The 15,763-nt window shown below is 37.3% G+C and overlaps 1 protein-coding gene across 1 annotated transcript in view; it reads left to right on the forward strand.

Annotated features, from left to right (window-relative positions):
* The first annotated feature begins 254 nt into the window (after positions 1-254).
* The window catches only part of LOC149791762 (von Willebrand factor A domain-containing protein 7-like), a 34,347-nt gene continuing 18,838 nt past the window's right edge, over positions 255-15,763 (forward strand). The window contains exons 1-7 of the mRNA XM_089970263.1: positions 255-487; positions 2,423-2,537; positions 3,820-3,942; positions 4,364-4,537; positions 5,682-5,745; positions 8,407-8,504; positions 9,363-9,554. Coding sequence (XP_089826389.1) covers positions 359-487; positions 2,423-2,537; positions 3,820-3,942; positions 4,364-4,537; positions 5,682-5,745; positions 8,407-8,504; positions 9,363-9,554 — 895 coding nt within the window. The 5' untranslated portion in view covers positions 255-358. The remainder of the gene's footprint in view (positions 488-2,422; positions 2,538-3,819; positions 3,943-4,363; positions 4,538-5,681; positions 5,746-8,406; positions 8,505-9,362; positions 9,555-15,763) is intronic.

Consider the following 15,763-nt stretch of genomic DNA (forward strand, 5'->3'; position numbering starts at 1 on the left):
GTGAATATATATGTGGATGAAAGAGTACTGCGCTTAAAACTGGGTATATGTCTAATTCCATTGTTTAATATCTAACATTCTCGAAGATGCTGACTTGTGCCACAGTAAGAGGTGTTTTCTGAGGCTGTAAACAACTATAGTCTTATAAATTTAATCTCCGTTTCTCGTCCTCTGTAACTACGTAGATTGAACCGTCACAACATCACAACCCATATTTGCCCCGCAATGTACATAATGTTAACGTCACCAAGGTAGGATTGGTATGTCTGGCAAAAGGTCAGGTGACAGAGGTGTTCTGAAGATACAAAAGAACCCAGTGCCGTCTAACAAGCAGAACGTAAGATAAAGGGAACACAAGATGTTCACAACAGTTGTTGTGCTTTCGGTCGTTTTTTCGCTCGCCTTCGCATTTTTACCGAATCCTTTCTCTTCCATTGGGCCCAACGACTATACACACGATGACATCACACAGTTAGGAATTCTCCAGGTGAGTCCTTTTTACAACTGTCTTTGAAAATAAAAATGTCCTTTTATAATTTATTATGAGTGTGGTACCTCTAAATATTTTGACGGAATTATTGCAGCATAATGAAAATGTGTGTGCTTTGACATGAAGTATCTCACTCAATAATATTTTTAACCAGTGATATTTCTACTCGTATATTTGCTGCAGGAGGGAGATGGTTTCAAAAAGTTCCGTCACTTTTGTTTTCTCTCTGTAAACAAGAATTCTTTATTAAAGAATATATTTTGTTGGTGTTGCTATTGCTTTTTTTTTTACATATATGAAAATTAATCCATATATGGAAATTGTAGCCTTTTTCAATATAGTGACCGCTATAAGAGATCGTGTCTATAATTAGAAAAAATTCACTTGTTCTGCAAAATGATTTGGGTGTAAGAAGATTCCTGCCAACAAAAAAAATGGAGATCAGTCAGGAGAGTATCTTCAAATAGCAGAGATTTTACCTTAAGGGCAGAGAGCAAGAATATGAAATAGCAGAGATTTTACCTTGGGGGCGCTCACCAGTTATTATGTACTTTTGAGAGAGTGGCATGTGTAAGTTGAAGTTGTTTTGCATTTAAAACATGCACAATGGAGAGAATTTTGGCATACCTGTAATGTAATGTGGATGATATTTCTTTGGATATTGTACTTTTTGAAATTGTACATGATTTAAACACACTGCTAACTGAAATGACTGCTCCCTTGTGCTAAAAAATCAGCCTGAATTAGTCTAAAGTACACAATCCATAGCAGCTATTAAAATAGGGAAAATGAATTTTGCCAGACTAGACAATACCAGCTTCTGAAAGTGCAATGAATGAATTACCAAATATATAAAAAGTGAGAAAAAAAGTTATCCACTCTTTTTTATAAAATTTACCTCTGAAGTTCAGGAAGTGAAAATGACCAAGTGGAGCTAGCATTTTTTGAAAGGTGCACATCTGGAGTAAGCCAAGCTGTATACTCTATAATCCATAGTAACCCATCAATAATAAACCAAAAAATAAAGGGAATTAAAGGTTCTTTGAATTATACCTTAGATATGCAAGGTCTTTTTTAAATAGCCAGTATAACCAGTGAGGAAAGCCGGGGAAATTCGTTTTCTTTAAAATCCTAACCCTATGCAAAATACGAAACTGTAGAGCGTTACCTTAAGGGTAGAGAGCAAGAATATTTCAGTGCTAGCTGAGATTGTTCCTGAAGGGGCGAGACCATGATCATGCCAATGCTATATTTTTTTCCAACTTATTTAATAGCCCAGTTGTGATGGGGGACCATTGGTCTTCTTTTTCATGGCCCAGTTATGATGGTGGAACATTGGTCTTCTTTTTCATAGCCCAGTTATGATGGTGGAACACTGGTCTTCTTTTTCATGGTCCAATTATGATGGTGGAACTCTGCTATTCTTTTTTCTTTCTTTCTTTCTTCTAAATTACATGTAATAAAGATAGCTTCTGAAACAGAATAGAAATATGTTCCCTGTCCCTGGTACGATGAGAAGCCTCACTATAGGACTTTTAGAGAACAAGATAAACGGCCACGCTCAGTATTTTGTTAAACATCGACTTGGGCTGAAAACATATTTTGTACCTTTCAAAGCCCCGTTGTTTCTAACAATATCTTTCTATGGACAAGTTAGTACCCACTCGATGACGCGAAAAGGAAAAACAAACATATAAACAAATAAAAATTAAGATTAGATTTAAATCCTGATCGTAGAGATTAAGTGATCGATAGCTAGATCATCAGCAAATATGATAGCTGGACAGCACTACTGTTATTTAGTTACAGTTCCTTTCACTGAAAATCACTAGAGAGGAATTCAAATCTGAAACTCCAAAGTATTTGCGGATAAATCTAACGTAAAATAAAGGGATATATATATATATAATTTGTATTTCGTACATTTTCCAGGCAGTCGCTAAATACTTCGAAAAGAACCCCGTCCCGGGCTGCCCGTGCACTGCGGGCAGTCTGTCAGGAATCAGAGACATTGATGCACGGAAGTTGTACGATGGTTACTATGGAGGTATCAACCTATTCCTTATCCATAATCTCATTACAGTTTTAATATTGGCGTCGACTGAAATTCTTACATGTTACCCTAACCGCATCACAAAATGATCATATTTCTAACCTTATTGATTTCTGTTTAATACTGTCCATTGTAACTTGGCCTTTTTTTAATGTCGTTTCTGATATAAAAGAATTTTGATCAGAAATGCAGATCGCACTAAAAATATAAAATCGCACTTTCGAATTCTTTTAAAATGTGGTGGTACTATATTACTTAAATTCTGAGACGTAATGAAGCTACTTTTACTTTTTCTGGAGAGGGACCTCTTTGCCCATATTGAATGACGATGATTATGCGGGATACATTCAGTATTAGACACTTGAATTACAACATCGTAAGACATTTTGAACTTTTTGATCCAGATTTAGGACAAATTCGAAATTTTAAAGAAACGTAGGTTCATACACAAACACACACACGTGTGTGTATATATATATATATATAAAAGCTTATACTCATGCTCTCCACAAATACGGATGCCGTTAGTTTAATATTAGCTGAGATACTTGAGATATTTAATTATTGACCGTTTACCCGAAAATATTCTCTTGTTCTTGTTGTTTTACTGAAATGAAGAAAAATATACAATGATTATCTATTTTACAAGCATTTTTGTCCTATATATGAACTGAAGTTCGCTTAGTTTATCAGTCCTATTTTGTTTTTTTTTAAAAAAAAAACATCCTTCGTATTATTTGATCCCGGCAAAAACAAACACCAAGAAGTATTTACCATCTCTACTTACTTTAAAAGATAATTCCAACAGTAAACAACATAGACCCTGATATACTGTGCCATATTTTGTTTCTTCTAATGTTTGTTTCCTACAAACTGCATGCACCCATAGCTGTCAGCGCGTTATGCGATGGCAGATGCGGGTCTCTGCAGTATGCAGCCAGCTGGCCTCGACTTATATGCGAGCATAGATGTTAGTTAAAACCTAAATCTCGTTTAAAATTGGATGCGTACGAAGCACAACTGTGGATAAATAGAACAGCGATGATTAATATGCATGTATTATAAAGAGTATTTCTGATTTGTTGCGTCTGAGACTTTTTAGGAGAGTGCTAAGAAAGTATTTGTGTATAAAGGCCATAAACTTTGCGCCCTTTTGCAAACGTATTAAATTTGCCAATAGAACAAACGAAAATGAAAGAGGGAAAGAAAGAATGAAAGAGACAAAATCTTGTGGATACGTATGTCATAATATCACACCTGTTCATTCCTGTCCTAGGTTTAGTGTCTGAGAAGCGTTTCCAGGAAGCCATGGATGACATTGTGAAACATAACAACAAAGTAGACCAGGATCATCCAACTGAGGCCGTCTGGCACTTTAATGGTGAAAAGATCAGAGAAGGTAACTCTACATGTCACGTCTCTTCCACTTAGGGATGGGAATGTGCGTGAGAGTATTCAAAATGGAAAAAATTAATTACCTATTTTATAGCTTTCTTTGCGAAAGCAGACAAAAATGTTATATTATTCGAAAATCTCGACACTGCCTACTTTGCAATGCAACGCACAAACATGGTAACTATGATTGATTCCATTCGACCAATTCAGTTGAAACTCTTGTCATTTTTTAGAAATACGACTTTCAGTTTGTAAGTGTTTTTTGTACACAAGACAATTTACCAAAGAGCATAGAATAATATAAGCATGAAAAAGAACGTAATTTTTTTTACAAAAGTCTTAATAGTAGCCGTTAACTCGATCACAAGTATGATATAAAAGATTGACTGATTGATTGATGAATTGATTGATTGATTGATTTGTAGCCAACACCAAGATGCAGACACTGAGAGATACACTGATTCAGATTTTGAACAGCAGCAGCCCTAGCTATGATGCTGCCAGAGAGCTGATTGGCCAGTATCTGCATCTCCTTCAGATGTTCTACAGCAATACCAACTGGGTCGAGATGAGCGGGAAACAAATCTACCGACCTCTAGGTTAGATTTACAATTTCCTTAACGACTTTCATAAAATGAGTTAAACAAGTTCCGTGTTATGCAAAGTCGTGGTTGATTGATTGACTGATTAGTGTTTAAGTCACAATAACACTTTAAACACTGTTTATCGCCAAGGCGACGAGAGTAATGTGCTCTAACTTAAGCCTACCGCGCCAGGCGACGCGAGGCTGGTCTCGGTTGGATTCGAACTCGCAATCCACTGAGGAAACAAATTGACATTATTCAACAAGTGTTTTAAACTTTATTTAAAATGAGCATAAATGTTGAATTCTTTTTTTCAAACGACGAATGTTAATATTTTTATTTAAGACTTTAACTTGGTATTTTGCAGGATTCATGAAGTTATTAAGCCTGAAAATCGGCTACAAACTGCATAAATGGTTGCAGAATATTGAGTTCAGCTTTTATAATTACAGGCATATAAAAATCTAATGATGAATCTCAGGAAATAAATAACAGATCTATAATTGATCGCTGTGAAACAATGGTGTAATTGGCGCATGAATATATAAGTAGTTCCTTTCTGGTGTTACGAATTAATAACTACTAGTTTTCTGCATCATGTGATGCAATTTTAACCAATCTAAATTATTGTTACAAATGCTTGGAAAACTGTGTAATTATTTGGTAATAATTGCAGGTGCATCAGTTGATAAATCAAGGGAAGATTTCCACTGGTCAGAACATAATCATGTTATCGATCCAATAGTGTTTATTTCTGCATAAACCGTACGGAGAAGTACTTTACTAGCTTCTATAAATAGTCTCGTGCAAAGTATATAATGTGTACACTGAACTGGAAGACATACACACTGCATGCCTTTAAAACGAAATAAAAACGGTGGGTTTATATTTTGTTCAGAAAATTGAATAAATTGATTTGACGGAATAATGATTAAAGATACATTTTATGACGTTACTAAGTTTGAAACTGTCTTATTTATTATTTTGATTCTGCGTTAAAAGCATACAAAAGTTATAAAAAGTAATCATTCTGACAGAATGTTCCAGAAATTCCAGGGCCTTCCATTAAATGGTCTAGGTTTGGTATTCATACCAACGTAAATTGGGTAAAATTTACATTTCGATAAAATTAATCCTATACAGACTTGTTTCTCCTCAGGAATCACGGGTAAGCCAATAATGGCCAGTGCTCCACCCGACTTTGACACGTGCAGAAGCTGTGGGTAAGTGGTATACGAAGATAACAAATAACAACAGTCAAAACAGAAACTCTCGACAATGACATTTGTAGTGTATGTGTTTTTTTTAAATTCTTTCTTCAGTAATTACCCTGGTAAAAGACAGGTAATGATTGCTCAAGATGACAAAAGATATTTTCCAAGTATTCTAAATGTCGTAAAAAACGATAGCAGTTGTTAACTAGAGCCCAGTCTGAATTTGGCTGCCGTCAAGGAAAATTGCCTCCTTGTGATTGACAAATCAAACCGGACACCTGACTCATCCGTGTTTCACCTTTCAGTCCACATATGTCGTATATGGATTAATATGGTACTGCCTGAAACTTTAACCGTTTTCTCATGACAGGCAAATTGAAGGATTTGGAATTACCTCTCCCCTTTTCTCTGTCTCGTCACTACTGTGGCAAAATCTAACTTGCATGAGATATAGATTTATTATGTGCTACTTTTTTTTCTCGGTTAGCTTTATGGTGTTAGAGTTGTGCAGTATTTTTTACCATGTTGCACGGCTTCATATTGCACGTTGTGTGTCTAAAAATAGCATGGTCCATTAGGAACTAGTTTGTAAACAAACAACGTACGCTCATATAGTAGACGATTTAGCTTTCCGTTTATTAGATTTGTTTGTGGATGAACTAAACAAGCTGCTTCGTCTATTTGAAAGAAGGGATGATAAAGTTAATGATGTAAAGGAGTTCTAGTCCGATAAATCAACTCCCCAAATTTTTGTTGATATTGATCAACGATGTGTATGTCTGATGTCACTTGTTCATTAAAACTTGCAATTTTGTTGCATGCAAAGTTTTCCAGAACAAACCTAGATACACTTTAGACACATACCGGTACTCAGTAACAGCCATATCTAGCGCGTAATTCAAAATGGCTACAGGATAGAGGTTTGTACTATTACACGTGTTTTTACAAGTCGCTAAACCTAGGATTTGCTCCAGAAATATAATGTACATGTCACCAAGAAAACCCTTTAGCCGACGGAAGCTCTACAGCCGCGATAAATACCGATAAGTGTATAAAATGTACGCCGATGTATGCAGTCACGATTGGCTGCATATTTTTGCAGGTTTGGATGTATTTTCGATATTATCCCATAAACCGCCAATCAATATCATCACGCGTGAGATGCTGATTTATCGGCCTAGAAGAGTTCACTGAATCACAAATGAAACTTTCAAACAAGCAAACGAATGAACGTGATATTCGTAATGTTCTCAACAAAACGTGAGAGACGCATTTTTGAAAATACCATTCTGATCATTTAAAGAGAAATTTTAAATAAATGTTCCTAACTGTTAGTAAATAGAATTGTTCCCACTATGACCAGTGTTCTCTGTGGTTCATACAAATATCACAGAAAGCATATTGAGGCCAAAAGCTATCACATTTTTCTATCCCATACGTACCATTTTACAAGACAGTCCAAATACTAGATTCGAGAAAAGAACGGAGCTTAAGGCTTTGGTAGAAAACTAAGAACCTCAGAAACAGTAAGCCAAGTCGATGAAGAAAGTCGTATTTCCGCTAGTTGTCACACGGTAGCCTGACTGCTTTTCAAACTTCCCCGCTTAAGTTTTGTGATACAAAATGTTTTGTATGTAGGCTAGCGACAAAAGCCACACAGATCATGTACAGTACTTAGATGGGGTCCCTTTAACAGAGTGTGTGCAAGTGACAGGGCATAAACACGTGTCTTCTTTAGCTGGTGATAAGAATAGCAACAAAACAGACTTATATTTTTGCATCTTGAATTTCCTCAAGATGTACTTTCTATGTTCTGCGAATTGGAATTTCATGACCCATGTCATGGGTTCCAAAAGCTTGATAGAAACAACAAAATTGTACTGTAACTACGTCCTCCATTTCCAATAGAAATCATATCCTCCTTATTGTGCTCAACACGAAATGAATGTAATAGTCCGTAGCATATTCTGACAATTTCAGTTAAAATAAGAAGTTTTTTTTTCGCACATTATGATTACAAACAATCAATGACGGAACAGAGGTTCGGTAGATTCAATGCCAGTCCACTGTTCAAATCAAACGGAATTAACTCAGGTGATAAATACAGTCTATCACAAACAGAAAAGCGAAATTGAGTTGAATCAACAGAAAAACATCTCCATCCATTCCAGACCAAATTGAAAAGTTTTTGAATGTGCATTCATTCAAAATATGACTATATATTTCAATTTTAAGTAGACCAAAACAATTTTTTAAAAAAAAACTAACATCGAGCGCAAGACGAAGTTCAAAGGTCGCTGGACGGTGGTGCGTATTAATATTGTTAATGTTTATTGAAGAATCTACGGTTGTGTATTTCATTTGGAATACGGCAAAAATTCATTTATTGTGTTTCTTGTAGTTTATTCATTTTTATTATTAAGCCTTATGTGGAAAACCAAAATGGATGTATAATAAATAGGTTACTGCATTTGCATGAGTCGCGAAGTATTACTTGCAAAACTCGTTCATATTCTCCCATACAAATGCAGTAACCTATAAATATTAAGCCAGTAACTTCAGACAGAAGCTTACTATTTAGAGCATAAGTACGCTAAAGACTGGATAATCGCATAACACAATTTAAGTCTGTAATAATTTAGTTTACAAGTATCTTTTTGTTCCTTGTAGATTAACACTCGGAACCCCTTGCTTAAGTAACCTACTAGTGACCAGTAATTTATTGACCAGTGGGTACCGGAGTGGACAAGATGTTACGAAGCCATACAGTAAGTCCATTTGAAATTGATATTGCTATGTTAGGACATATGGATAGTTCTGGCAAAATTAACACCTTAAGCTTTATACTCCAAAATTTGGAAGACTTCTGAAAGACACCATATATTTGGTTGTTTTCACTTAGGAATTTGCACGCTTGGTTGTATTTTAATAGACGATATTACTTTGACTTAGGTACTAACAGAACGGGAAAGTCCAACTTCGTGAAGTGGTCACCAAGACAGAGTTTTAATTTTAATGTTAGAAACAACCAATAAGCCATCTTCGCTAGCCTATCTACACCTTGGAGGATCAAGCAGATATTCCTGTGCTTCGGGTCTGTGAATTTCAAGCCACCACATCCAATCAAAATTAAGTTGTTCAGATTTGAACACTGTTCCTATGTGATCGAGACAAGGGAGCACATAACTTGAATCGACTAATCAGTAAGCGATATTCCACTGCCAGACCGAGTTTGTAAAAAAATACCTTTCACGCAAACACACCAGTAATGGCTTCTTTCTGGTATGTAATCACACTTTTGGTGTTAAACTTACAAAGTACCCTTTTGAAGTCAATTGCCTCCACCATTTTATGCCGATGTACAATGCATCTGTTGCACGATATTGTTTAGTTGGTTTTTACATGCTAAGGGGGGCAACTCATGAAATCCAATAGATGTCGCTAGGACAAAGCCTTAAGACATCCTCTCGATCCGCCAAGGTTTTCCATATAAAATACGCTATTTTCAAAGGGTTTTATTGATTTCCAGTGCCCTTCCATTGTTCTAACGGACAATGCAGGATTTCCGATGAAACTATTTTCTTTTAATGAAATTTCCATTTTAAACCTAAACATTGATCTTACAGAGGACGCCAATATGGTAACGACTGGTAAATGCAGCCACGGTGGAGCACGGGACATGTCGGGGACCAACAGTGCTGCCTTGGGTGGTATTAACAAGGAGTCCATGAACCCCGGTTACTCGCCCCACGCTCATCTGCACGAGACCGCTGCCGAAGCTGCAATCCTGCATACAGAAGCTTTCTTTAACGATCATGGTAAATGATATGGTTTCTATCTTCTGCATCTTTCTTTCCTTTCAATGTTTGTTTCTTTAAAAAAAATTGAGCGTTGGGATAATAAAACTACACAATGAAGCATTGTATTTTAAAGATAAATGCATTGGCTATATCTTATCAATGGACTGGTTTACTTTTCACATCGAAACAAATTTGGACAAAAGTGATGTAGATTTTAGATTTTACTGAGAAAGCAAGATCACGTTTATTTTGTGTTTAGAAAAAATCTGGATTTTTAATAAACACAATGTATTTAAATTTTGGTATAAACAATCCAATGTTACGGGTCAGAACTCGTGTGATTTGAACCATCTCGACATATTGAAACAGTGCAGAATTTATGTTTTAAACAACATGTAGTTGTGCATAAAATCGCAAGTAATGGAATTGTCTTAGGTGATGTGGTAGTGCCACGAGATGGACTGAGCGGGACGTGGATCAGTAAAGAGACGAGGTCTCGTTGTACAAAAATAAAACTGGAAGTGACGTCTACAAATCTGATCTGTATTGTGCAAATTCCGACACCTGAATACTCTGAGTGCTTGGAAGTGGAATCGATATAAGTCTCCAAAGCATTGGGGAATGTGAGGGGTTTGTGGTGGGTCTATAAAATTAATTCCCTCCTGTCCAAAAGTATGTGCGGAATTTGTTTGACATATGGCTGCCAAACACTCCTTTATAATTGCAGAGTTTGCTCACTCGGTTACAGTTACCAGTCTGCTGCTTACATATGCTTGGGGTAACGTGGTCCCCTCGTTTTGGCAATAAAACCGGTCTCGAACGGATCTGAACTGTTAGTCCTCAATGCAAACAGTTCGTCTAATAACATCAAAATCGGTGAGCTCGTGCGGTTTTCTTCTTTCGTTTCCTTTTCGTCATACAGATAATTGTACGCCCTTCTCTTGACATGCACCTATTTATTGTCATATCTGTTACGGCTTACCTATGGCAGCAAAAATTGGGAAACCAATCACATAGATTTCAGCTAATTAGAAAAATAAAGTGAATCGCTATCGCATATATGCAGTTAAATTTTGTCTCAAAATCGTTGCATATTGAGTGGTTTTGTTTATACCTGTTATATCCATAATAATGGACACTCTTCTGCTATTACTTTCAAAGAAAATTGTGTTATATAGCTTGTGAGAAAGAAGGCTTTCACTTTCATGCGTGTCAATGCGGTCGCTTCGTATCAACCCTATAAACGTTTACCAAACCCTCTTTCCGTTTAAACGACAAATAAAGCAATTAGCTTTCCAGCATGTTTTGGTTTCTCGAAAGAAGGCAAAAATGTATTGGGCCTAACATTTATTTCACAGTATTGTCATGGAATACACATCGTGTAACTTTTGATCTTCATGTACAACTGATGTTTAAAGAAATTTAGGTACAAGCCAGATTCAGTTATGTTGGATATAGAAGGGTTTTAATTCTAGCTTTAATCTTGATCCCGTTATTGTCATTTATAAAACCATTAGAACGATGAGTTGGTCCGTATTCCATAATGGCTAAATGTAACAGATTACATTTTAAATAGCGTATACTGTATACATTTGTTCTTAACAATAACAGATACATTTAGTAGTTGTATATATGTATCTTTATCCGTGTACATGAGACATCTATGATTTTCATGTTTTAAATACATGTACGTTTTAATATATAGCTGTATGGATCATACAATATGATGTAAATAATTTCTTATCTTATCTTAAATACGCCTTGTCTTGCTGATGTTTCTCAATACATGTAGCGGTCGTTGTTCGGTCAGAATTTGAGCGGAAACGGAGGTAAACAGTAATATCAAATAATCTGAATCATTATGGAAAATACTTAGTTTCAGACTTAATTAAAAAGACATTACTTTTTCTGTCAATATCTTTAATGACAAAAGCCACCGACATTGGCTATAAATTGTCAGGTCATGTATGGTAGTGACTTAACTATGTTTAAACGGAATCGTTTTATGTGCCAATGGTCAATGAAACGTTTAAATGTTTTGTTATAAACGTGACAGCCGTAGTGAGAGTTTCTTAGGACATTCCTGATTTACTAAAGATAATCCACCAGTACATCGGCGTCTCGTCCGGTTTCGATACTCGGCGAAGCAACCACCTCTGTATATCTAGTAGCGTAATGGACAAGCGCCAGTATGTAACCGTTCTTCCAGTTAGTTACTTGGAAGATTGGATTCGTAATGTCCACCACTGGTGTATCGAATAGCGGGTAATGTTGGCAAATCGCCCCGGGCGGCAAAAAAGGAGAAAAAAAGAAAGATGAAAAAAGAGAGGGAGATGATAAAAAGGAGGATGATATTTTGAAAATGTTGTGATGCTGTCCTTGTTGATGTCCCCGTCATAAAATAAGTGACATCTCGGACCTCCGTCCCGCGCGGCATTTGAGCTCGGTACGTCACTGATGTCCACAGCTACTTCTTATAAGGTGTATATATCACATGCATTTGGCCGAACGGTACTCTCATCACCCTGCTCCCTACAGACGCCGCACGACCTACAAAATATCCACGCCAAGAAAACTGATCAGCTAGGACTCGATCCGTTGGTTATCTTGTGTACGGGTATTTCTAGTCAAGAATTTTATCATACAAGTCGATGCACCGTCTCAGCTCTACTTCTGTATATTCGGTGCAGAGCAAAACCGAAACATTTTGCCCGTTAACGGTATCTTTGGATTTTGGTACTTTTTCGGGGCAAAAATCACGTGCCGACGGATTATATCATACTTTGATATGCGCATTCGCTTTGGTCTTGCTACAAAGCGACAAATCATCTTGGTCCTTTATTTTTGGATCACAATCTACTTTCTATAGCAACCGCCAACTTGTAATCAATCCGTTTACGTTTCTTAAAGTCAGACAAAATAGAGCCATACTTCTTACACGTAATGCACTGCTCATTGATACGGCTACCTATTTTACACAGTTTTAAGCTAGTACTTGTGCTTCCAATAACGACTTCGTTCTATGAATTCATTTTCAATAAACTAATTACTTTGTTTATTATCTTTTGAATTCGCATTTTCTTTCTCCACTTCTACGCAGTGATTCCTCTTAAATTTATCATATTTGTGTGCTTATCAAAGGCACAGTTTAGAGCTCAATCTCTTTCCATGAACTCTACTGCCTGTCTGTGTTCGATCTCCTATTTACAATCCTTTAATTCTACATTTCCCTGTCTTCTTCCAACTTTGCCTGTTTCTCTACAGATAATTTCTTTTTCTCTCATTCTACCTTTTATCTCCTTGTCTCCTTGTCCATTCTATTCTGTTTTATATCTTTTTCCGTTAATCTCCATTTCTTCTCTCATGCCCACTTCTCCTAAACGAGTTTCTAAAGACTCCTCATTCGTACTCGTACTATTTTCCCATCTCAACGAGCTCTTCGAAAGACGTAAATGACTGCACAAAACGACCATTAACCGCACGCACACTTTACTTGTCATCGAGTGAAATCCGAGAGCTATATACTAATGTCCAAGCACAGCAACCCATTCTGTCATGTTTTAAAATGATCTCCGCAGAGAGAAAAATCGTACATGGAATGAGAAAATGGCTGCAGAACATCGGCCTAATACCTGACAATACCACTTTCTTAAATGATATGTTATCTCCCGTTTATATGCAACTCTTCAGAGTCAATGCACATGTTTAGGACAACAGACCCAACTTCCAGCTAATTCTGACTGATGCGCAAAACTGACTATAACATCGTGATCATGGACGTATAATCCCATGCTATTTGACATACTGTCCAATCAGCGATACTGTTTCCTGATTCTGAAAACTGTTAAAGTTTATTCCAAGTCTTGAACAAAGGTTTACAGACGCTTTTCTATATCATACTAGAACAATAACTTATATTTTAGTGTTACATTCTTTGCTTGTGTCAGGTGACAGGCTGGAACTAGATTGAACTCTTTCAAGTGTGGGGCCAATATGTAAACTTTGGTACTACACTGGGATAAAGCAAACGGCGGTGGATGATTTCTATGTGAGCGCCCATTGATGTGTATAGGCACATCGGTAGATAGAATAGCGTAAAAGTTGGTCGAATCATCTAATCGTTGTAAAACACATTGAGCGGGCCGTTTTCGTTCAGAACTGAACATGCCGAAGCAACAAATCTAGCGTTTCTAATTTAGGTAGTCGCTGAACCAAACAATCGTTGTTTAAAACCATGGATGATCTGCCTCGTACAACCGCATTCTGCATGTCAGCGCATTATTTTAGAACCGCGTCTTTGTGGGCCGCTAAAGTTTGCCAGACTTACACACGTGCTCACGCCCATATGCATGAGGACAGCCTTGATGGCGACCCCCACACACACACACGGGAGATCCAACTCGCGTCTTGGCTGTCATCATAAGATTTTAAACGCATGACGATATCGTTCACATTGCTTTTAATTGTCGAATCGTCAACAGGTTGTGCTACGAACACGACCCTAATCGAGATCATATTCAGGTTGCCTTGCAGACCGTTCCTGTGTCTCGGGCATATCCATTATTTTTCTATAGATGTGGCTGCGGTGTCAACGTATTGTTTCTTAACCGCATCAGCACGACTGATTTCCGGGCCTGATGTTTGAATGTGAGGAATTATCCCGTGACCATTTAGGTCATGACAACAACGGAAGAAAACACGAGAAGAATGTTGGCTGCGAGGCCACCAAACTGCTCGGCGCAGACGTTGGACGAGCTGTAGTAAACTGCATATCAGAAACGACGCCAGTGTGATCTCCAGGTCGCAATCACAATGGGACCTTAAGCGGTATCGAGAAGACTACGTCAAAGGCCGGCTGCTTTGAACTAGCCGAGACAATCTGGGTGGTGCGCGAAGCGGTCTTCCACTGCTTGACATCGGCTGAACATCATGCTTTCGCTAAGACTTTGAATGTCGCGCTCGATATGTGACGTTCTGATATGTTATAGTTCCAACGCTACTCTTAGATATGCATTTTTAACTTTGCTTGGCCCGCTGACAAACTGTACTCGGTTTCGAGGCTCCAAAGTACCCTCCTGAATCGTTTTCTAGCCCTTGCTTCTATCCGGTGAAGCTTGTCCGTCTTCCATCCACGCTCCCCATCGGTCGTTTAATCGGTGGGTGGCGATGATGCCAGCTGACATTTTCACCAGTTTATGGACCTGATCCCGGCTTAGTATGGGTGGCGTGTACCGAACAATATGTGCTGACGCACGTGCGGACGTACGGCGCTGTCGGTCCCCAAATCATCCATGTACATGCGCTTGCTCTCCGTTGGCTCACGTCTATGGTTTTAAAGCACTCACGTCTATGGTTTTAAAGCATAGACCCTTCTACGACTAGCTCTAGTCGCCATAGTTGACTATGGTTTATTCTGTATCACCTGTTCTCGTTAGCAGTAACTAAAGTTGTATGTATATAATGTAGGCATCTTCCCATTTGTTGGAGGATAAAATTGCTAGTATGTAAGGTCGCGGGAAAGCCCGACAAGGCCAACCATGTAACTCATCCACATTCTCACAGTGGATTTACTTTATCTCCCTCGGGAAGAAATAACACACACACACACACACACACACACGTCTGCACAAGGTGCACCCACGCTTGAATCTGTACACATTCAGGATGGAATACATACATAAGTGTGATTGGTTGGCATGATAGCTTCCTGGATTCCTAGTGAAGGCTCTGCTTTGAAGTTTAACGCCATTTCTTCCAAGAACCAACATATAAGTACAGGTACATATGCATGGCCTGTGTGGTTGCCTCCCCTTGATCATAATTAGTTAACATTTTGGCTTCTAGGATTTGTTTATTTGCGTCTTGAGTCTGTTATTTCATTCATTCATTCATTCGTTCATTCATTCATTCATACACACACAGATATATATATATATATATATATATATATATATATATATATATATATATATATATATATATATATATATATATATATATATATATATATATATATATATATATATATATATTGTTATGATATTTATTTTGATTATTCCTTGGCTTTTCTCCTTGATCATGTGTTATGTATACCTGTATTTTGTAACTGACCTTTGTCCAATATCAAGTTAATGGTCTATCTGACCAGTGACATTTATTTGTTTAAACACCATACTGCATAGATAATATTTCTCTATTATTATAGAATAAATATTAAGATCATTATT

Source organism: Sinohyriopsis cumingii, chromosome 9 (genome assembly GCF_028554795.1).
Source record: "Sinohyriopsis cumingii isolate HCF-2022 chromosome 9, ASM2855479v2, whole genome shotgun sequence".
Taxonomy (NCBI): Eukaryota; Metazoa; Mollusca; class Bivalvia; order Unionida; family Unionidae; genus Sinohyriopsis; species Sinohyriopsis cumingii.